The sequence below is a fragment of the Urocitellus parryii genome, chromosome 15, assembly GCF_045843805.1.
Source record: "Urocitellus parryii isolate mUroPar1 chromosome 15, mUroPar1.hap1, whole genome shotgun sequence".
Classification (NCBI taxonomy): Eukaryota; Metazoa; Chordata; class Mammalia; order Rodentia; family Sciuridae; genus Urocitellus; species Urocitellus parryii.
In genome coordinates, this window is record NC_135545.1 from 4,200,636 (window position 1) to 4,224,898 (window position 24,263).

Below are 24,263 nucleotides of genomic sequence, written 5' to 3' on the forward strand. Positions count from 1 at the left end.
GCTATGGAACTAAATCTTTGTTTAGAGGAGACAGTCTTAATGGATATTTCTGCTATGGAACTAAATCTTTGTTTAGAGGAGACAGTCTTCCATTCATCTATTATAAATTTTAAAATCACATGATTTCCTAGCATCTGTTTTGGTTCCTCATGTAGAGTTTTTCCTCCTTATGCGTTTTTAGATTTTTCATTAGTGCACTATTGTTACACATAATACTGAGGCTCATTAGGAGAGTGTGGCATACAGTTTGCTCCACTTTAGTCCCTACTACTTCTCTTTCCCTTGCCTCCTCCCTCCCCCTGTTCCCTGTGGAACTAACCCTCAGCTCAGTCTTACATTCATTAAATCCAATGTGGACCCAGGGCAATTTCTGGAGGACACATGAGCATGCATCAGATTGGAATTGCTGGCAGAGAGGTTTATATCTTAGCCAGTAAGTGGACACCACAAGTTTTGCCACATGTTTGCACCAATTTTAACACCCATTGCAGTTCATGAGATCCCTGTCCTATCTCCATCCCTGCCAATCATGGAATTTCCTGCCATTTTATTTTAAATTTAGGTTGGTATGTGCTTATACTATGGGATGGTTTAAATAAAGACACTGAACATTACCCCATATTTATTAGTCATTGAATGATGTCTTTTTATCTTGAAGTACATATTAGAAAGGCTTCCCTGTTTTTGTCCTATTGTGAATTTTGTAAGACTGTTGGTGCAGGATACATCAAACTCATTCACCCTGTGTATGGCATCTGATGAGAGTTGATTCTCAAGGTAATATGCCCTGACTTGTCATTTAAACCATATGTTTAGGGTGTTTGTGCTGTTTAATATACATTTTCTTACCTAAGACCACAGAAATAATTTTTTGTGATTTTAAAAACTCCATTCCCTATACTTAAAAGTTTAGGTCAGAAATCCAGTGAGATCTGATTTGTTGTTTGGTTTGGATGGCGATTGAAGTTCTTTTGCCAATGAGACTACAAATATCGTTCATTTGGAAATGTTAAATGCTAAATCCTTTCTATGCATTTGCTCCTACTTTTCATTGCTCCTCACAGGATAGCCTCATCTGATCATCCAGGCTCACTTTTTCTATAAAATATACTGCTAATTATCCCCAGAAACATGTGCATCTTGAGATCTTTGCAATCCCACAGGTGCATGCAATAAAAGTTACTCTTGGTGTCAAAAATTATTTTGAAAAGGGGATTTCATGGGGCTGGGGATGTGGCTCAAGCGGTAGCGTGCTCGCCTGGCATGTGTGCGGCCCGGGTTCGATCCTCAGCACCACATACTAACAAATATGTAGTGTCCGCCGAGAACTAAAAAATAAATATTAAAAATTCTCTCTCTCTCTCTCTCACTCTCTCTAAAAAAAAAAAAAGAAGGGGATTTCACTATGTTGCTCAGGCTGGCTTCAAATTCCTGGGCTCCAGTGATTCTCCTGCTTCAGCTCTGCAGGTAGCCTGTGGATACAGGTGCTCACAACTGTGCATGGATACAGCTATTCTTAAGAAGTCATTTAGCTCAGAGGAATGACTGTTGTCATAATTTAAAGAATATGCTGAATGACAAAATGGCCTCCAGCAACATGGCTATAGGCATGACATTCTTATCACAGACTGCTGTTGGAATTCTGGGAAATTTCTCTCTGCTTTATTATCATTTGGTTCTTTCCTGCAATGAGTGTACACTGAGGTCCTGAGATTTGATTCTCAGGCACCTGACCATAGCCAACTCCTTGTTGATTCTCAGTAGAGGAATTCCCCAGACAATGACAGCTTTTGGGTTGAAATATTTCTTCAGTAATTTTGGATGCAAACTCATCCTATACATGCAGCGAGTGGGCAAGAGTGTTTCCATTTTCATCACCTGCCTCTTGAGCGTCTTCCAGAACATCACCATCAGCCCCATGAACTCCTGTTGGAAGGATCTCAAAGGAAAAGCTCCAAAGTACATTGGCTTCTCCATTTCCCTCTGCTGGATCCTGTATATGGTGGTAAATTCCATTTTTCCTCTCTATGTATTTAACAAATGGAGTAGTGAAAATCTGGCAGAGAAAAGAGATCATGGGTACTGTACTTCTGCAGTCCGTGATAAAATCATAGACTCGTTATATGCAGCATTGTTTGTACTTCCTGAAGTTGTCTTTTCCGTACTCATGATCTGGTTTAGTAGCTCCATGGTTCTCCTTTTGTACAGGCACAAGCAGAGGGTTCAGCACATTCACAGCATCAAAGTTCCCCCCAGATCTTGCCCTGAGTCCACAGCCACCCAGAGAATCCTTGTCCTGGTGGGCACCTTTGTGATTTTCCACACCCTCTCCTCCGTATTAAATTTGTATATTGCTCTATTTTCCAATTCGGTTTGGTGGTTGGTGAAAACCAATGATCTAATTTCACTATGTTTCCCCACTGTCAGCCCCTTTATTCTCATGAGCCATGAGTCTACTATATCCACTTTATCCAGGCTCTGCTTTGTTTGAATAAAAATTCACTCTTGCTGTGTCCTGTGGCACATGCATGAAATCCCAGCAACTCTGGGACCTTAGAGAGGAGCATTCCACATTGGAGGCCAGTCTAACAAGTTAGTAAGACCCTGTCTCAAATTGAAAAAGAAAAAGAGCTGGGATGAAGCTCAGTGGTAAATCACTCCAGGGTTCAGTCCCCAGTTTCAAATTTTACAAGTCAAAAGTTGTCTCATTGTATCAGAAGTACATAATTGCATGTTTTTGCACAATGTTCAAGGGTTTCATTGTTCTTCATACCGAAAAGAGCAATAAAGAAATGGATGGAAGAGTCACTTGACTTTCTAACCCTAAAGGACACAGGGGTCCTCAGCTGGCTGACTGTGGGACCCATGTGGCCATGGTGGAGGGGAACAGAGCTGGTGGTCCTCACCCTATGCAGAGCATCCTGTAGACAGCCACCCTTGTTCCTGTTACTGGACGCAAACGGAATGGATGAGTTCCCAGTCTTTCCAGGTCAGTTGGATCACATGGTTGACCAAGTGCTACACTCTGGAAAGTTAGCCTAGAGCAAATGCACTGGAGAAATAAGTGTGGACCTTTTCAGAGGATAATTCTCCTGAGCATCGCCAGTAAGTTTATAACTCCCAGAAAAGTTTTGTTCCAAATAGTCTTTGTTGGATACCTGTTAAAACAGAGCTTGGGAAGACAGATTCAGCATCAACTCCTGGAATAAAGGAGAGGATTTTTTTCTGCATACTGAAATAAAGATAATATTCTCTCAGGGGCAAGGAGCAAGGAAGATTTGTTAGCAGCTCTCCTTAAAATGTTTGTTTCCCTTCATTAAGGGATTCTCAAGTGTGATGCAAACCCTTTCCTATGTAGTGTCCACCTGGGCCACTCCACACACCCTGACCTCCATTGGTGGAAGAAAAGGAATTTGGTGGGAGCACAGTCCTCCTGCTTCCTGCTGTGCCACAAGGAAGGAAGTGCCTGGTTTCTCAGTCGCACCTCTTCTGCTAAGATCTGTTCAAGGGTTGCAGCATAATCTGACACTTTCACATTTTGTGAAAATACCCACAGCTGTCTTTCAAAACAGGTGGATAGATGGGCATGCCTTACCTACAACCTTAAAAGGTAGCACTTACCACTCTCCACATCAGAATACATTTATGTATTTAGGCTAAGTTATAGCCTTAGGAGAACCAATTCATCTACCAACAGTGAGGTTGCTGGTGCAGGTAGGGATGTTAGTAAGATCAGAGCAGGTCCCACAGGTGGAGAACTGCAAAGGGGAGGGGAAGATCCATGAGGCTTCCTGGTGACAGCATCATGGAGGAACATTGGGGACAAATGATTATTATAAGAGGTTATTTGTTTATGTGCCCTACACTGTCCTAATATCCCTGTCCCTGACTGTCACCCAAATGATATCTTTTGAGAAGGTCACGATTCATTGAGCTTTTCCTGTGAAAATGAACTCTTCTGGGAACATTTGAAGGAGTTTGAATTTGAATTTGCTATTTCTTTATAAATCTGAATGAGAGTATTTCTACAGACGATTTTAGTTTGGATAACACCAACTTGGTAAAATGCTTTTCTAAGCTTTACATTTTAAAAGACTAAATACTAGAAGAACATGAATACATCTAATGTACAGAGAAACCAGTAAGGTTAGTGTCACAATTACAGAGATTTCCTTATACTATGTTTCACTTTCAAAGTAAAATTAAGGATCCATAGTCTATGATAACAATAATTATAGATCTGTATAGATTAGCAGTACTAGCAAAAACAAAAGGATAGCTTTAAATCTCTTATACATTTAGAAAATGATCAGATATAGACTTAGTTCTTATACAAACAAACATATTTAGTTTCAGATATATACTTATCTCTAGTCACATATATTAGGTTATTCATGAAAACCAAGCCTGGTCATTTTGTCATCTTTTTCTCTGCCAAAGAAAGATCCTAAAGCAATGAGCATTACACACTCAACATTTAACACCTCTCAAGTCTGGTGCAAATGGGTACTCATCAGTGGGAGGTTTCTTATGAGACAGAACAGGCATATTGTAGGGTGTCTGGCAAGGCTGACTGTATTCCTGTTTTAAAAATTTGTCCAGAAGAGAATGGATCCCCACTAATGCCTCTCTCCTAAGGGAACTAATTATTTTTCCTTCGGCAAGTGATCTCCTCCTTAAAGAAAACCTTGGTAAGACCACATGGTCAAAGGGCCTCACTCAGGTTTAGTAGACCTCCAGCAGAGCAGGCCTTGTTCCCTTCTCCTGGGAAGTGCTTCTAATGGAGCACATTTAACTTACATGATGAGTCCTACCCAGGAGGGAGTGGAAAGGCTGGCATATACAAAAACTGCAATAGTCTTTCTCCTCAGGGTGCACTCAAGGGGGTGGGGCACAGGCTGTTGTTGAGCCTGCTCTCTCTCTCTTACATTATCATAATGCCACCCACTTTAAGCAAGTTCCCCCACTGTCACTTGTGCTCAGAGCATGATTTTGGGACCTTCTTCTTACAGGAGATATTGCTATTAATTGGAGGAGGTCTTCTCCACCCTGAGTATTAGGGTTAATTTAAGATCCCTTGCAGAGACTGCCAGCAAAGCCTAGGTTGACTTTTGTTTCTGTTCCCCTAGGCATATACCATAAAGGCATTACCTACTAGTTGTGAGGGTGTATATTTGTTCACCCTATTACATTGAAATTTCTTGTTTGTTTGTTTAATGTCCAGAGTACTCTGTCCAGTGAAGGCCACATGGACCATACGGAGACTGTTCAGAGCTCCTCTCTGCAGAATCAGAGGGCTAAGACACAGGCAACTGCTCACATGTGAACTCCAAAAGGCACCTGGATTTTAGCTCTGTGGGCAATAGGCAGGGCTTCACTCATAAGAGTTCCCTGACAGATGGATTATCCTGTTAGATCTTAAAAGTGGAGATCATATTTGTCTTCATATTATAATCCAACAGGATGGAAACCCATTGCCATGTCCCTTGTGAATGTCGACCTTCACCCCCTGAAAAACATAAGAGGTTTAATCACCAGGCAATCAGGACAGTGGGCCTCAATTAAGGTTTTTCAAACATAAAGTCCTCCCCATGGGATGGAACATTCCAGTCAACTCCTTTGTCCCTGTGTGGTGGGGAAATGAAAGTGGGGTGGACCCAAATGGAAGTTATAGAAAAATTCAGACTCAAGTGCTTAAGGGCAGAGCCAGTTAGAAAGTCACAGGCCAATCAATAGCCCTGGTACCCTCCCAACACCTGTTCAGCAGAGAGTCTAACAATTGGCTAAACACTTTTTAATACCTCTTCAATATGGACTCTGATCAAAGCCTTTATCCAGAAGCCACAAACCCCAGGACTAGTACAAAACCTCACCAGGTTCCCCTGACATCATGGGAGTTCCATATTTCTCCTCTCATTCAAACAAATCTCACTCCTTTTACTTACACACTCCACTACCACCTGTGGATTTCACTCTTTGAACACTTGAGACAGGGACCCAGAAAGAACTCAGCAAGGCCCACAGCTCCCTCAGAACCCATCCACCTGCACAAGTGGTATGTGAGCTCTGTTTTCAAACTGGGGTTTTATTCCCTTGGGCACAAAGGGGCTTGTAGACAGGGCAGAGGCCAGGTGCTCCTTGACCATGTCTCTGCAGCACAGGCAGATTTCCTGGGGCTTTCCCCCAGCTCAGGACTGGTGTCCCTGACCCACAGCAGGATGAACTGGGACTTCCTTGGGCCCAACTGAGAAACAGTGCTGTTACCTTTGGGATGTCCAGTTGAAGTCCACATCCTTGGTTTCCCCAAAACAAGGACTGAGCAAGACACAGAAATAACAGGACAGTACAGATCTATTGAAGGTACAGGTAGGACTGTTAGGTAGAGCAGAGCCTTTGAGCATCTTCCAGAACATCATGATCAATCCCATGAACTCCTGTTAGAAGCATCTCAAAAAAAGTCACAAAATACATTGGCTTCTCCATTTCCCTCTGCTGGATCCTGTACATTGTGGCGAATTCATTTTTCCTCTCTATGTGCTTAGCATATGGAGTAGCAAAAACCTGACATAGATTTTGGGTACTGTACTTCTGCAAGTTGTGACAAAATACCAAATTCATTATATGCAGCATTGTTTGTATTTCCTGAGGTTGTCTTTTCCATGCTCATGATCTGGTCCGGTGGCTCCATGGTTCTCCTTCTATACAGGCACAAGCAATGGGTTCAGCACATTCACAGCATCAAAGTTTCCCCCAGATCCTGCCCTGAGTCCAGAGCCACCCAGAGAATCCTTCTCCTGATGGGCTCCTTTGTGACTTTCCACACCTTCTCCTCCATACTAAATGTTAATGTTGCTCTGTTTCCCAACCCCACAGGGTGGTTGGTGAACATCAATGACCTAATATCGGTGTGTTTTCCCACTGCCAGCCTCTTTATTCTCATGAGCTCTGAGCCATTCTACTTACTTTATCCAGGCTCTGTTTTGTCTGCATAAAAAATGCAAAGTCCTGCTGGGTGCTGTGGCATGTGCATGAAATCCCAGCAACACAGGAAGCTGAGAGAGGAGCATTCCAGGTTCAAGGCCAGCCTCAACAACTTAGCAAGACTCTGTCTCAAAACTGAAAAAGAAAAGGGGTTGGGAGGAAGCTCAGTGTCACTCAATGGTAAAGCACCCCCAGGTTCAGTCCTCAGTACCAAAATATATGTCAAAAGTTGCCTAATTGTACCATATAACATAATTTCATGTTTTTCTACAATGTTCAGGAATTTAATTGTTCTTCATACTGAAAACATCAATAGAGAATGGATAGAAGAGACACCTGACTTTCCAACCCTAAAGGGCACCTTCAGCTGGCTGAAGGTGGGACCCACATGGTCCTGAAGGAGGGGGATAGATCTGATGTGATGCAAACTTCTTTCCTGTGCAGCCTCCACCTGGGCCACTGCACACTGAGAGCCATAGGCAAGTAGGAATGATGCATGGCATTTGGGGTTGAAAGGTGACCCTGCTCAGGGATTAGGGTGGCTCCAGGTTTAGGGTGGACCCTGCTGGGAATAGGGCTGATCCTGCTGGGATTAGGGTGTATCCTGCTGCCTCAGGCACCAGCTCCTTTGGAGTTCCCACTGAGTTCTCCAGGGGTTCTGAGAAAATTGGTACACAGAGCCCGGTGGAGGGAGTGTATTTCCCAGGTAGTGTGTGTAGAGAGTGGGTGAGAGTTCCGGAATAAAGAGTTGCTGTTTGAATCTACAAGGCTTTTGTGGTGGCTCGGTTACTTTGTGCCCAGCCAGATTGCGGCACATTGGGTGGAAGAAAGCAAAGCTGGTAGGAGCACAATGCTCCTGCTCCAGCTATGCCACAAGGAAAGGAAGGACATGGTTTCTCATCTAGGAATCATACCTCTTCAGCTGGGATCCATACAAGAGTTTCACATTTTGTGAAAATATTCACATCTAGGTTTAAAACAGGTAGAAACATGGACAAGTCTTACCTACATCTTAAAAAGTAGCATTTATTACTCTCTAAATAAAAATAAATGTATGTATTTAAGCTAGGTTGTATTCTCAGGAGAACCAATTCGCCTATAAAGAGAGAAGTCTCTGGTGCAGGCAGAGACAGACCTGGGAAAGATCACAGCAGGTCCCAGAGGTGGAGAACAGAAAAGGGGGAGGGGAAGACACATGAGGCTTCCTGGGCAACAGCATCATGGAGGGACTTTCAGGAAAAGCATTTATAATAGGACATTAGTTTATTTGCCCTCCATTGCCCTGATATCTGTGTCCTTGCCTGTCACCCATATGCTATCTTCTCAGAAGGCCACATGAGTTGCTGGGTTTTCTCTGTGAAAATAGACCCTTTTTGAAATGTTGAAGGAGCTTGGGTTTTAAGGCTTTGCTTATTTAAGGCAAAGTCTAATTTTATGGAAAAGCCAACCCCTCAGGTATTATCACAAATTCCTAGGGAATGGTCAACACTTAGAGGCTGTGGAAGAGATGTGGTAAATGCTAGATTAAAACTAGACCCAGCTAGTAGCTGGGTTATGTGTGGAATGAATAGACTTCCCTCCCCGTCAAAAAATAAAAACTTTCATGTGATGAGAATGCAGAGGATATAAAGGGAGGCCCAGGGATGAGGACGGAGGTGGAGCTGGCCATGCACATCCTGGGGAATGCTCGCTCTGGAACCTGCCTGGAGGCTTGCCGAGAGGCTCAGGCCTCACCTTCCTCCAGTGGCTGCCTCAGCACTCCCTCACCTGTGAGCCCTGGCACTCAAGGGCATTTACTACAAACACCCAGGGCCACTGTTAACAGTGAAGTGTTGAGGGAGGGACAGAGCACGGCTGTGTGATGGACAAGAGGGAGCACAGGACACAGAGAAATGGATGACAGATGTGAGATGGTGGAGCAGTGAGCCTGGAGGGCCAGGTCTAAAGATGATGGAGGGGAGAGAGGGGGAAAGGCAGAAGCATGTCACGTGTTGCTCCAAGGTTAAGGCCAATGCCAGGCTATGACTACAAAGGGAGGAGCGGGCCAGGAAGTCACAGGCATAAACCCACTGGGTTCCAGGTGGGTGGATGGCAAGGTGACAGGAACAAGGGTGTGATGGCAACACAAGACATTGGCAATGGGGGCCAATGGTCAGTGGGAAGCATGTGGAGACCTGCTGTGGGCAAAGATCAGGAGAGGAGGAGCCCACCTTGGTGGACAGTGACTGAGGTGGATCCAGAGTGTAAGCAAAGGAGATGGAGCCTGGGGAGGGGACAGACATGGGGAGGGAGGAAGGATGTGCACAGGAAGGGAGGGAGCCTGAGAGTGGGGCCCCTGGTTGTGAGTGCACTGAAGCACCTAGGAGCAAGGGGCAGGGCTGCAGGGTGGTGGATGGTGGTCAGGGGCAGCAAGCACTTCACAGAGGAGCGGAGGTGGCTGGAGGTTGAGCACTGTGGATTTGAGGGTGTTAGGCAGAGGACACAAGGAACAGGCTGACACTAGATTTGGGAGTGGATACAGAGAAGGGGAAGGAAGACAAGTGACAAGAGTTTGCAGGAGCAACTGAAGGCAAGGAGGATTGTGGTCAGACTGTGGTCCCTGGAACAGGGAAAAAAGTTTTCTGTTTTGTCCTGGTTTTTGTTGTTGGGGTTGTTTCTTTGTTTTTAAAAAGGTTACAGAATATGGGTCCAGGGAATATATATTAGAAACCGTGGGAGGAAGTGAAGGGCAATGAAGGCTTATGCATTTTTAAAGGTCACAGCAATGGAGGGATGGAGGATGTAGCCAGACGTGTAAGGGAGTGAACCTCAAGGGTCTCCTTTCCTCCCAGAGCCTGACTCTGCAGCACACACTGTTCACTTTAGCTTGGCACCTGTTGCATACATTGTGGCCCTGCAGACATCCAGGGCAGAGGAGAAGCTTCCAATAGCTCAGGCATTTGGACAGATACCAGAAGATGCTTACAGGATACTCCAGGCCTGACTCCTGGCTGCAAAAGGCTGTTTTTAAAATGGTGCCCTACCTGGGTCTCCGCTCCCTTCCTGGGCTCACTGTAGAGCTGTCAGGATGACTGATGTAAGCAATCCACTGTGGACCATTTACTTTCTTCTCAGGCTAGACCTCCACATCCACAGATGCATGCACTCGGGCTGACAGCAGGATCACATGTCCTTGGAGCCAGTGGATACACCAGGCCAGTCTGCACCACAGCTCAAAGAAGTCCTGCAGTCATGACTTTCCCAAAGGATTCCCAAGCAGCAGCTTCAGTACCCAATCACTGGTCCTCCTGCCTGCAGAACAGCTCCCCTGGAGCCCACAGACATCTGAACCCCAGGGTGCTGGAGGACCTTGGCCTGCACATAATGCCAAGGATTCCCACAGGGTCCTCTGACCCTGACCCTCTGGCGCTCACCTGAGTGCGCCCACCCAGTCTGACCCACAAGTCCCTGTTAGTCCTCTGGACCCTGCTTCCTCTGCTGCTTATGGATACTGTGAAGAGTTTCCATTGCCCAGAACTCAGCACATCCTCTCAGAGCCGGGCCTTCCAGAGGACCAGAGGGAGGACCTGGCCACCTGCTCACCACAGCTCATCTAGTGGCTGTGATTAAGAAGAGTCCACAGCAGAAACCACCTTTCTTGGGTCACCTTCAGGGCTGTCCCTAGAGTGCAGACCACAGGAGTGTACTTGCTGTCCACCCATCCTGTCATCTAAGTTAGGGTTGCTGGTGGACAGTGGCCACTGCAGTACTGTCCAGGTACAGTGCAATTGGGAGGCAACCTCGTCCTGGACAGCCATCACCTCTGTATCTAAAGCTCTGCAGGATGCTGGGCCTGAGGGTCCTAGAGGAGGTTTAGGGCTATAGGTCTGTGGTTTTATTCTGGGTGGGGCCACAGAGGGAGGTGGTTAACAGTACTATCAGGGAAGTGTAGCATCTGCTGAGAGGTTTTATCTTGAATGCAGGAGGAGTGCTGTCCAATGCTCTTATCATCTTCATGCCCTAATGAGTTTTTTCTCCATTAGCTGGTTCTTGTTGTGAATGATACTGCTCATCAAAGAGTGAATGCACCTTGCATTTCCAAGGTAATAGTCACTTGGCTGGGTGCATTATAGCTTTTAAATTTATATTTGATTATTAAAAGCAATCTATATTTACAGAACAAATAAGCCTATAGTTAGGATTTCTCATACCTTTTCTGTGCATTCAAAGTCCATGATTGTAACATTTTTCCATTATTATGGTCTATATCACAGTTAAAAAACTATATATAGATAATTATGGGCTAAGATCCATACTTTACATTGGAGTTCACTTTTTGGAATTGGAAAATTCATAGTGTTATAGATCCATTTTACTACATCATACTGAAGTTGCAGCATCCTAAAGATCCCCTGTGCATTATCCATCTATCCCTTCCTTCCTCCAAACCACTAACAACCACTGATTGATCTTTTCATGGTGTGTCTAAAATTGCCTATTTCTCAATATCAAGTAGATAAGAGCTCTGCAGTGTGTAGTCTTTCAGATTGCCTTCTTTCATTTGGATATTTGCACTACATCTCAAAGCCCTAGAAAAAGAAGAACAAATCAGCAGCAAAAGCAGTAGAAGGCAAGAAATTATTAAAATTAGAGCTGAAATCAATGAAATTGAAACAGAAGAAACAATTGAAAAAAATTGACAAAAGGTTGGTTCTTTGAAAAAATAAAAAGAAATTGACAGACCCTTAGCTACACTAACAAAAAGAAGGCAAGAGAAAACTCAAATCACCAGCATACATGGTGAGAAAGGTAATATCACTACAGACACTACCAGAATACAGAGGATAATCAAAAATTAATTTGAAAACTTATACTTCAAAAAATACAAGACATTGAACTCATCTCAAATTTCTTAAGTCATACGATTTGCCCAGATTGAATCAGGAAGACATCAGCTCACCCTCTTGCACTGATTAAGCCCCTTTGCTCCTGTGCAGGTGTGAAGAGGCCTTCCTCCATCACTGCAGACCTCCTAGTGACACCTAGGGACCACCTCTATGTCACAAAATCCAGTCTCAATAAAGCACATTCATTTGTAAACCCCTGAACGTTTCTTGGAACAAATGAAAGCAATATATGCTGTAACATGCATATCAGTGATGGAGCAAATGATGAGGAAAAATAATTATGAAATAAAAATAAACCATGTAACATATTTGCTTATATCATATTCTGAAAGTAAGATATTATCCCTCGGGAAAAATACTCTTCTGGTAAAACTGTTTAATCATATGGATCACTTATCATTTCCAAACATCTTCACTGCAGTATTATACACATGTATTAGGCGGTTGATCTAGGGAGATTTTTCAAAACATTTCCAACAACCTCACTGTGCGATGGCAGCTGTGTTACAGCAGATGGAATACAGAAAACCATGAGCATGAAGAAATTGGAGCCTCCCAAACAACAAGCAAGGAGAACCAAGATGAAACATTCAGGGACCACAGAACTTGACTAGCCTTTGACGCTGGACTGTGCATACCCCATCCTTGTCACCACTGTCCCTCCTCTCCCCCTGGCTAAGGAGATGATAAATTCCTCAGCAGCAGCTAAAGTCTGAAGCACACCCAGGTGCCCACATTCAAGCCTCACTGTCACAACACAAGCCAGGCACTATTCCCTGTCCTCAGGGACCTCAAGAACAGCTTAGGTCTACCACCACCACCACCACCCCACCAAGCCTCGTTGTGTGATGGACATTTCAGGCTATGGTATTGGCATCCTTGATGAACTAACCTGATGTGGGTGGTGCTTAAGGCAGTTCTGGTCAGGTGGTAAGAAGTTAACACTCATGAGGATCAGAGTACAAACTTAACAAAACCCACTATGTATGCTACGAAATTTTCTGGCATTCATCTTTAATGCTCATCTGATTACATACCCTTACTCTATTTTTATTTTTGCTTTATGGAAAAAGGTGCATTCTGTGTGTCTTACTTGCCCAATAAGAGACACATTTAGAAACACACTAATAATGTGGTGTATGCTGGTAATCCCAAGGGCTAGTCAGATTGAGGGTTGATGATCCATGTTCAAGCCCAGCAGTAACTCAGCAAGGACTTATCCCAGAATTGAAATAAAAGGAACAAAATAAAATAAATAAAGGGGCTAGGGATGTCCCTCAGTGGTAGAGAGGCCTTGTGCTTAATGCCCAGTAGTAGGGGAGGGAAGAGAGGAAAAGGAAGTATGAGAGATGCACATTCATCAACAATGACACAGGCTCTTGGATGTCCATATCTGACACCAAGCTTCTGGGAGCCTTTCATCCTACTCACATACTTACCCGAGGGCAGAGCACGGAATAACTCAAGTACAAAACATGTTTATCTGTTCCCAAGATTATATGTTGTTTGATCCACCAGGGAAATTTAAAAAAAAAAAAAAAAACCTCTTATAAATCTCTTTGAACCTTAGGAATCTAATGGTGCATGTTAAGTTTCCAGTATAAAGAACCAACTGAGGTGGAACAAAACTGTTGTAGAAGAAACACAATCCACTGATACTTATGTGAAAAATTAGATTTTATTAACTACCATATGAAATCTATGGTACACTCTGAATAAATCAGCAGCAAATGTAACCTCAGCAGGTAAAGGTGGATCCTCATGAAGCATGTGCTGTTGTGGTTCTTTAGTTCATCTCTTCTCTCTGATAACTTTTCAGTTCCAAGAATGAGACAATTAGTCACCAACTGTGCTAAACAGCTATGGCCATTAAATGCAGCAGTGGCCATCATTTCCCTGCATTCTTCCTGGACATAATCAGGCCCTAAGAACACACTCCTCTCCTCCGATAAAAAGCCCATTCTCTGCAGTCTTGGCTGTCCCACTTCAGGTAGTTTGTAGAGTGTTCCTTACCTCATCCCACTATGGACAATATGGACAAGGGTGCACAGGCCACCCCAGGCAGGATAACGGATATCTCAATTCTACATCCTGATCAGTCCCTTTGAAATATTTCTTGGTGCAGGCAATACTGAATTTTAATAGGCAGTGTCCTCCTACTCCAGGAGCAAGGACAACAGGGATCTTCGTTTCACGAAGTAAGACCTTTACTCCTATGGGTGCCTTTCTGGACACAGCTGTGAAAGACCCGTAAGGAAGGCACAGAACCCAAGACGAGCAGGATACTTTCCAAGAAATCTCAAAGAATGAGACACTTTATAACATGAAGATAACTGGGCCTTTTCAAAGGTGCCTGCCCTTTGATATGTCCTGAGTTATAAAACATTATGTAATTTTTCCACAGTATGCGAGGCCAGAAACTAATCTTTTTCCTGCCTCCTAGTGACGCGGTTGGGATGACAAGTGAGGCCCTTGCACACTGATTACATATCGAAGCCTTCTCTCCAGTATAGATCCTCCAGTGTCGTCTCAGGGATGATTCAGACTGAAGACCTTGCCACATAGATTTCATTTGTAGGTCTTCTGTCCAGTATGAATTATCTGATGCTCTGTTAGGTATGAGTTGCAACTGAAGATCTTTTCAAACTCACTGAATTTGAAAGATTTCTCTCCAATGTGGATTCTTTGATTACTAGCTTGGGATGACTTGTGACTAAAAACACTGCCACACTCATTGCATTTTTAAGGTTTCTCCCCAGTACGGATCCTGTGATAATAAGCAAGACGTGAACTGCAACTGAAGACCTTATCACATTCATTGCATTTGTAAGACATCTCCCAGTATGAATTATCATCAGCTGTCTTGCTAGGTCTCAGTTGAGGATGGAGACCTTGCCACACTCACTGCATTTCAAAGGTTTCTCTCCAGTGTGAATTCTCTTGTTGTGCAAGGTGTGAAATGTGATTGAAGACCTTCCCTCACTCCTTACAACTGTAAGGTTTTTCTCTAGTATGAATTCTAAGATGAATTGTAAGGTTTGATTTCTGACTAAAGACCTTACCGCAATCATTGCATTTGAAAGGTTTCTCTCCAGTGTGGATTCTTTGATGATTTATAAGGACTGATTTTTGTAGGAAGACCTTGCCGCACTCATTGCATTTGAAAGGTTTCTCTCCAGTGTGGATTCTCCGATGTTGTGTAACATGTGCAGTCTGACTGAAGCTCTTCCCACACTCTTTACACTTGTAAGGTTTCTCTCCGGTGTGAATTCTACGATGACTTGTAAGGATTGATTCTTTATTGAAGACCTTGCCGCACTCATTGCATTTGTACGGTTTCTCCCCAGTGTGGATTATCACATGTTGAATGAGGTATGAGTTACGACTAAAGACCTTGCCACACACATTACATTTGAAAGGTTTCTCTCCAGTGTGGATTCTACGATGACTTGCCAGGTTTGAAATGTGACTGAAGACCTTGCCACATGCATCACACTTGTAAGGTTTCTCCCCGGTGTGAATTCTCCGGTGGTTTGCAAGGTAGTATTTGTTACGGAAGACCTTGCCACACTCATCACATCTGAAAGGTTTCTCTCCAGTGTGAATTCTCCAATGTTGTCCAAGGTATGAACTGTCATTGAACATCTTCCCACACTCATTACACTTGTAAGGTTTCTCTCCAGTGTGGATTCTCCGATGTTTTCCAAGGTGTGAACTTCTACTGAACATCTTCCCACACTCATTACACTTGTAAGGTTTCTCTCCAGTGTGGATTCTCCGATGTTTTCCAAGGTGTGAACTTTTATTGAACATCTTCCCACACTCATTACACTTGTAAGGTTTCTCTCCAGTATGAATTCTAAGATGACTTGTAAGATAAGATTTTTTATTGAAGACTTTGCTACATATTTCACAAGTAAATTGTTTCTCTCCAGTACAGATTGTCTGATGTATAGTACGGTGTGATTCTTGATTAAAGGATTTTTCAAGCTCATTACATTTGTATGGAGCTGCAGGAATGTTTGTTTGCGGTTCTTCTACAAATGATAAAGAATCTATAAGATCATGTTCATATTTATGAGAAATGTTTCCTTTGACAATCAAAGGAATTCTTTGGTGGGGTAGTAGGAAAGAAACATTGAAAGAGGTAAAATAAGCCAGACTCAAGAATTAAGGGTTAAACTTTTGCTCTCATATATAGAAACTAGTCCAAAATAAAGGAGAAAAGGCAGTTGAGGAAGTGACTGGATACAATAAAGATACAGAGAAGATCACGGGGGAGGAAGGAATGGGAGGAAAGAAAAATGAATTTACAAAATCATGTTACGTTACTATATAAAGATACCAAAGGGGATGTCATCGTCATGTATACATAGAGAAAAGTTAGAGGAGGGAGAATAGGGAGAAGGAGCAGAGGAGGAAAAGGGGAAAGTGGAGCTTGAAACCAAATTCCTTGCATGTAAAGCCCAGGAAATGGACTTCACCTTATCCCTGACCCCTCCCATTGCCAAAGCGCCCCAACTCTACTTAGTGGGCAGCTGCCTCTCTGCCCATGTGAGCTCTTACCTGCTTTCACACCCTCCACACATGCCCACTCATTTGCAGGCCTGGATATTTCCTCTGGGCCATTCACAGTCCAGAGCTCCCTCCCTTGCGCCAACCAGGAGAGGACACTCAGGTCTGAAGGACACATTCCTGCTTGTAAAGAGAAAGGAAGGTGATGCACTGTGGCTTCTCCACAACCCAGCCCTATCTGCAAGTGAGGAAGAGGACATTACAGAGGGATACAGAAAATACTTCACTATATCATGCAGGTATCTACCTCTCTTCCTAGAACCACTGAATCAAAAGCACAGAAATAGAAAACGGGGAACTGGATATTTTAAGAGTTGGCTCTGGGCTTTATATTGTGCTTCAGCTCTGGAAGCACCACTGCAGTATCATGAAGGGGACAGAACACCTGAAGAAAGGGAACAAAGAACAGAGGATGTACTGTGGAGCGTCTTTCACAGGCAACAGGACTTCAATTAGTCAATGTAGAGAATCCCAAAGACAAAAGGGAAATGCTACGATATACAGGGCAGACCCCAGCATTAGGGGAAGTCAAGCTCACCCAGGGAGACCAGGTTCCTGTAGGTCTCCAGAATCACGTCCCTGTACAAAGCCCTCTGAGCAGGAACCAGGCACTTCCACTCCTCTTGGGAGAATTCTATGGCCACATCCCTGAATGTCAGCGGACCCTGAAATTAAAACAGACTTCACAATGGGGCACTGGGGACAGTTACAATCTTCATGCAAAATGTGAACCACAGAGCCCAGAAATGGTGGCACATGCTTGTATCCCAGCTATCCCCAGGCTGAGGTGGGAGCATTGTAAATTGTAGGTGGGATTGGGAAACATAGCAAGATCCTCTCTGAGAATAAAGAACATAGGAGTAGGGATGTAATGGCAGAGGGGACCTAGGTTCAACCCCATTACTGCAAAGAAGTAAACTAAAGTGAAATGAGAAGGGAGGAGAAGTGTAAGCATGCAACTGATTCAAGTGAGAAGAGCTGCACTGTGAGGTTGTAAACACACATTTGGTATCTGTCTGTCTCCTGATGTCCACCCGGAATCCCTGGAGAGCTAAGAAAGGTTTTTGTGCTAGTGACAAGACAGGTGCCAAAGCCCCCTAGAGAGCATCACGAAGGGGCTTCTCCCCACAAAGCCACAGGCAGGAGAGGCAGTTGTAACACAGTCCTGCCATCCACCTCCAGGGAAGGGAGAGGGACTGAAGTCCCAACTGATCACCATCACCCAGGATGTAATCAAGCCTGCCTACATAATGGAGCCTCCATAAAATCTCAACAGGACGGGGTGAAAGGGTGTTCAGATCAACGCATGGGTGGAGGGTCCTGGAGGGTGGCGCACCACGCAAAGTCATGTGAGCTCCACGTCCTTTGCCCACACCTTGGCTATGCACCTCTTCCATCTGCGTGTTCACCTGTCTCTTCTGAACAGGCATTACCACAAGGCAAATGAAAGTAAAGTACTTGACAGTTTTAGGAAGCACTCTAACCACTTTTTGAATGTGAGGGGATGAAGGAAGCCCCATTTATAGAAAGTCGTTCTGAATCATGGGCAATACTTTTGCAGGCCTCTGAAAAGGGGCCCATTTTGTGGGACAGAGACCTCAGCTGGTGGGATCCACCATGTATCTACACAGACAGTGTCTGAATTAGGTGAAATGACAAGTGCCCTCTGAAGAACTGCATTCTTAGCATATGGGCAAAAACCCTCACTTATTCAGGATTACAGAAGCTTTCTGTGTGCGGAAGGTATATAGGGAGAAACTGAGCTTGCTTTCCCTGTGTGTTCATATTTTCTGGTATTTCTGAGAATGTTATATCTCCTAGTTGTGTTTTCCTTTAATTTTCCTTAAGACAAGATACTGCCTAAATCTGTATACATTTCTCCCCTGCAGGAAACACATAGTACCAGCCACAGTGGTACACAGCTGTAATCCTGACCCAGGAGGAAGAGGCAAGAGGATCAGAAGTTCAATATCACCTCAGCAATGAAGCAAGACTCTAACTATAAAAAAGAAAAAAACAAGACAACAGGGATTGAGGATATAACTCAATGGTAGAAGGGCCTGATTTCAATTTCTAAGAAAGAAAGAAACAGGAGTCAGGATGCTCAGAGTCACTGTGTTCACAGACTGTGCTGCAGGACACTGTGCAGCCAAAGCAGTCCATAGGAAAAAGAGGTCTGTGCAGAACCAACTGGAAGTTGGGGCTGAAGGTAGACAATTCACATAAAAATTCATAAAATTTAGTTATGGTACTGGACAATGAACCTGGGTGCTTCACCACTGAATAAAACTGCCAGCCCCGCCCCCCAACTCCACGCCTTTTTTTTTGTTTGTTTTTTGGTTTTGGAAGACTGACATCAGGACATTTACCACTAAGCTACTACAGACATCTATTTTTTCATTTGAGACACATTAGGTCACAAATCTTAACATTCAGTTTCAGAAGCCTATAAGGACCCCAATTTTCTTTCTGTGCACAATGGAATAAATACAGAAGCCAATTGCAGAAGAAAAATAAACACCCCAAAATAAGGGAAAATGAAACACCTCATTCTTAACCAACCAATGGTAAACAGGAAAAAGATTCAGAAAATATCTGAAACAAAAGCAAAATAAAAAAAATAAAAAATAAAAAAACTACACCAAAACTGATGAAATGCAGTGAGGAAGAAAAAAAGAAAACAAAAGAAAGAATTTAGGGTAGTGAAACTTCACCACAAGGAGGAAGAAACCCAGGTCAACTAAGCATACACCTCCAGGGGAAAGAGCCAACTGAAGGCAACAGAAGAAAAAGGCAGGAAACAATGAGCACTAGAGTGAGAGAACTGGTGTGGAGGACAGGGACACCACCAAACAGCACACTCACTTTTTTAAAAGATCAACAAAAATGACAGAGGATTCCCAGGGCCACACCCGGTGGAATCTCCTCATGGGTTCCCTGCCACCAGGTCACAGTGGGATGGAATCTAAGCACAGAGGTTGGGGTAAGGGAGGCCCAGGGGAGTGCAGGCACACTTGACAGGCAGGAGGCCACAGAGTCACGGGAGGCCAGCAGCTCCCAGGCCCAGCACTGCACAGGGGACTCAGGACCACCTGACAGCATCACTGTACCTCAGTGACAGCCATTCCTGACTCCTTTCCTTTCCTCCTCCTCTTCAGGGCTGTTTCCTCAGATAACATGAGTCTTTACCATTCAATCCTGGAAGGAGGAAACGGACTGTTTAAGGCTCAGAATCATCACACCGTTCCTGTGCCACAGCCACACACACAGGGAGGACCTCAGCATGTGAGAAGACGGTCCCCTTCTGCCCACCCTTTAGAGTGACCCAGGCACAGTAGTAAACTCCTGCAGGAAGGTGCACAGGAGACTTCTGTTACTCCTCTCTTTGGGCCTGGTCTCCCTGCTGGTGAAGCACACACAGGCTGCAGCAGTGGGGAGCTGGGCAGCACTGGGCTCCCTTCAGCGCACAGCCTGGCCCTGACCAAACTGAACCACAGCACAGTGTTCCCTCACCTTTCCTGGGATCTCAGACTGATCTTAGTCCCCAGGATGGAGGACACAGAGCCAGTTACTCAGTGCTGCACAGAGAAGAAAATCAACTATTTTTCAGTATTATTAAAACTGGGTAACATCCTCACCCCTGAATGGCACATCCAGTTAGTAGAATTATTGCAAAATGACTCGGGACTCTCTTGGAACCCAGGATTAAGTACCCCCATTAGGGGCAAGCCCAGCCCACTACCCACCTTCTAGCTCTGCCCCTCTCTTGGAACCTTGTTCTTAGGAGGATCCAGACAGGGGATGGTGAAGGAACAGAAAGAAATATGCAAAGTAGGCTGCATGGACCAGAGGTGGGGCAGGTTGTGGCTGGAGTGTTACAGGAGCTGGGGGACAGTCACAGGAGTCTCCATGCAGCAGATAACATCAGAACAAAGACCTGAGGTGTTGACCACCTGCAGCCCAGTGTCTAGGAGGCCTAGACAAGGGTCAAGACCCAGTGAAGGCCCTGAGGCTTAAGCAAACTGCTACCAGGAAAAGGAAAGAGGCCTGGGTGGCTGAGCAGCAGAGGCCCTGAGGCAGCAGAACAACCAGGACCCAGGTCTTCCCACATCTTTCCCAAGCCTCAAGAACAGTGTGCACTCAGGTTTCCTTGCCTGTCTGAAAAAATACATGTGATCTTTGCTTTTGACCTCTGAAGATATAAAACTTACCAATATGATAGTATATTGTGCTATTTTGATATATGTCAAAGTATCTAGCCAACACCCCCAAGTACAGGATCACCCTACCTGAAATGCTGAGGACTACAGGGGAGAGGCACCTGGGGAGCTAAAGAAGTACAGGATGGACCATGAAGGTAGAAAGGTCCACTAACATCCAGGCATGGACTTGAGGACACAACTGGCCACAGAACTCTAATATTCATAGGAGAAGTCTCCAGGAGTACTATAGAGGAGAATGGTATCAAAGCTGTGATCAAAAAGATGAGGAGAGACAGTGGGCACAGACAGGCTGAGCAGAGGTACAAGGCTCACTGTGGGGCAGCACTGCCATCAAAGAACAGGGGGTGGGGCCTGGCAGCAGAGGAATTGCCAAAGTGATCAGGGAGGAATCATAATGAATGCAAGGAGAGTTTTAAGATATGCAGATGTCCTAACAGCTAAGAAGAGAAAAGAGAAGAGGGAGTCATCAACTGGGCAATGTGCTACTGACAGAAAAGAGAAATGAAAAAGGGAAATTGGATACTGCATTTAAGCCAGGCACAGTGGCACACCTGCAATCCCACCTACTTAGCTGGGCCAGGAAGATGGAAACATGGGACACTTAGCCACACCCTCTCTCAAAATAAAAATTAAAAGGACGAAGTATGTGACTCAGTGATTAAGTCCCCCATGGTTCAATTCCCAGTACCAAAAAAAACCCCATTACATTTTATATATTTTATATGGGATTTTTTGGTACTGGGATATTTGGGATGTGTGTGTGGGTGTGTGTGTGTAAAATCTATCTTTCCTTTTCCTTTACTATCTGAGACAGAAGAAAATCCCAACTGTTTCTACTGTCTTACAATCATTACAAAATGCCTCCCCTCTATTCAGCAATATGTGGTTTCCCCTACTGGCAGATTCCTGGTGTCCCACAATCTCAGTACCGATCCTATTTATTGAAGAAAATGGCTTCCTATAGATTAGGGGTTCAAGTCCACAACAAAGGCACTCACTTCACATGCTGTAATAGGGAGCTGTCATTCATCGTTGTGTGATAATGGATAAAAGTCATGGTGCCCAAAACCCCCTCCTGGGTTTCAGTTAGTCTTCTAGCATATTCTTCCATGTGTAACTGTATGCATAATAAAGTATTTCCCTAAGTGAAATAACCCCATGCAGCAAATTAACAAGACCCGAGCAGGGATCATGGGAAGCTCCAATTGATAGCCTACCAATGAATTCAGGTCCCAACCCAGGACATGTGACTGGCATGGGAACTGGGGTGTGTATGGAATTATGGTACTAAAACCCTCAACCAGTGGCATTTGATGCTATCTCCAGGTAGTGATGCCCAGATCTGGATGCAATTACAGAAACCTAAGATGGTATATGACACAGAACTGTTTGCTGACGGAGACAGATTCCCATGTATTTAGATGACCACAGTTAAGAGTGCTGTACACAGTGTTGCACTTCAGCTTTCCCTATCTTACACACCAACACTACACCATCTCTGGAAAACACAAGAGGGTAACCCACACTGAAAGGCTCAAGTCACTGCCTTCGGGCCCAGGAGACTACAAAAGGAAGCTATCCTAATCGCAGAACTGCAGAACACACAAAACTTAGAAACAGCAGTTTTGTCATTCCCTTCTTCAGCTGTATAGTTCAAACAAACAAAAACTTAACTTACACTTACCTTATTGGAGACAGAAATCAATATGTTACAAGGTCATCATCCACACCCAGGGTCCCCTGTCTTCACTGCTGCTTCCCTCCCTCACTCTGATCATCTCCATTCTCACCTCCACTCTGATTTCCTCCCCCATCCTGGGTCCTGCTCCCTTGGCTTTTCTCTCCTCTCCTGGTTTCTCCCCTTCTTCCCTCTATTCCTTCCCTCCATCTGATCTTCCCCATTCCTGCAACTCCCTTCACCTCCAGTCAGTCTTTCTGCCCAGTCTTTGTCCCCAATCTCCACAGATGTCTGCCTCTTTCTTCCCCATCCACTCTCTCCCTCTGCCCTGCCTGCTGCAGGCCCCTGTCCGCATGCTCTGGGCCGCACATCACTAGGCCTCTGCCCTGGGCGCCCTGGTCACTAGTTACACCTCTTCTTGTCCCAACACCAGTTGTCCTCGGCCATCCCTGCAGATAATCCATCCTCTCCTCCCCTGCTCAGCCTGAGGTCCCTCCCCATTGTGCCCCTATCCCTAGGTGGCTGTCCTTCACGTCTCTGGAGATTGAGATTCTAGATTTCTCCATTTCCTTTTCTCCTTCTTGGGAGAATTAGGAGACCAGGACGCGCCCTCTGTGGAGAACTACCCGCGCTCGGACTGGCTGCGGGCGGCGGGGCGGGAGCGGGGACGGACAGGGCGTCCAGAGGCCCAGGCCAACCCTGGCTGGGACTCGCGCCAGGCCGCAGACCAACGCGACTCTCCCGCGGCGACCGAGGGGACTACAGGTGGACGGCGCGCGGCAGGGACGCAGAGGTCTGTGGGGACCGAGTCCCCGCCACGGACCCGCCAGCGACCCAGTAGCGCAAACAGCCCAGAGACAGGGAACTCACTTGCCGGGAGACGACCGGATCCACTTCCGAGGCTCCTGGTGGACGCGTGGGCTCAAGGAAGATTGCAAAGAAGGAGGAACCTGGAGTTGGTGGGCGGGGCCGGAAGCTTGACGAAGGAGAGAATGGATCTCACAGGTTAAAACCCACCCAGTGAGCGGGGTCAGAACGCTTGACGGGCAGGGAGGGTACCATGGAGAGGGCGGGCCTCAGAGGGCAAAACCACCTAGTGACGGGGGTCGGGAAACATGACGGACAGGGGCGGGGCGATGCAGAAGGCGGGACTCACTGGGTGAAACCAACCCATTGGGCGAGATCGGAAGGCTGACCGGAAGGGGCGTGGCGATGGAGAAGGCGGGACTCATTGGGTGAAACCCACCCAGTAGGCGGGATTACAAGGCTCAGGGACAGGGGCGTGGCGATGGAGAGGGCGGGACGCACTGAGTGAAACCCACCCAGTGGGCGGGATTGGAAGGCTGACCGGCAGGGACAGGAAGTTGTACCGACCCCCCTCGGCGGAGAAACCCTGGGAGTGAACCCAGGGGCGGGAGTTTCCAATGTGCTGAGAATAGAGAACCTTTGCTGGGTACAGAAATGCTAGCAGTTGAATTGGGTGAGGTCAGCTTGCAGGGAAGTGCGGTGGTCCAGGATGTGCTGGACCTGAGCATGAACCCCAAAACGCAGGGTCTTAGTGGGCAAGGGTGTGGGCGAGGCCTGATTATCCTGCTTTCCCGGTTTTGTGTTTTATGACTGTAAAAGGAGGTGAGACTCCCTGGTAAGCTGGGACAACATGGAAATGTGGGAGGTCACTTCGCCCTTGGGGAGGGCCGGTGGGGTTAACATTGGGTGATAGGATCTAGTTCAGTTCCTGCTATTACAATTAATTTTAGCAATTGAATTCAAAAACCCTGGGATTATCCATGAAGTCGATGCGAATCAGAATGTGAAAGGAAAATGTGGCGGGCAGCATGTATAATTTCACCCTGAGGCCCTCAGGATATAAATCCCACCCCCCCACACCTCCACCCACCCCCACCCTGCTCTTGTGACTGA

General features: G+C 45.4%; 1 protein-coding gene and 1 pseudogene across 1 annotated transcript; one reads left to right on the forward strand and one right to left on the reverse strand.

Moving 5' to 3' along the window:
* The first annotated feature begins 1,495 nt into the window (after positions 1-1,495).
* Positions 1,496-3,811, forward strand: LOC144250396 (vomeronasal type-1 receptor 4-like; annotated as a pseudogene).
* Positions 3,812-13,526: 9,715 nt separating this feature from the next.
* LOC113178622 (uncharacterized) lies at positions 13,527-23,417 on the reverse strand. Its single transcript, XM_077793182.1, has 5 exons — positions 23,214-23,417; positions 19,553-19,640; positions 16,981-17,107; positions 16,434-16,562; positions 13,527-15,904 (listed from the first exon to the last, which is right to left on the reverse strand). The coding sequence occupies exons 2-5, from the start codon at positions 19,619-19,621 to the stop codon at positions 14,847-14,849; spliced, it is 1,383 nt and encodes a 460-aa protein (XP_077649308.1). The 5' UTR covers positions 19,622-19,640; positions 23,214-23,417; the 3' UTR covers positions 13,527-14,846.
* Positions 23,418-24,263: the final 846 nt, after the last annotated feature.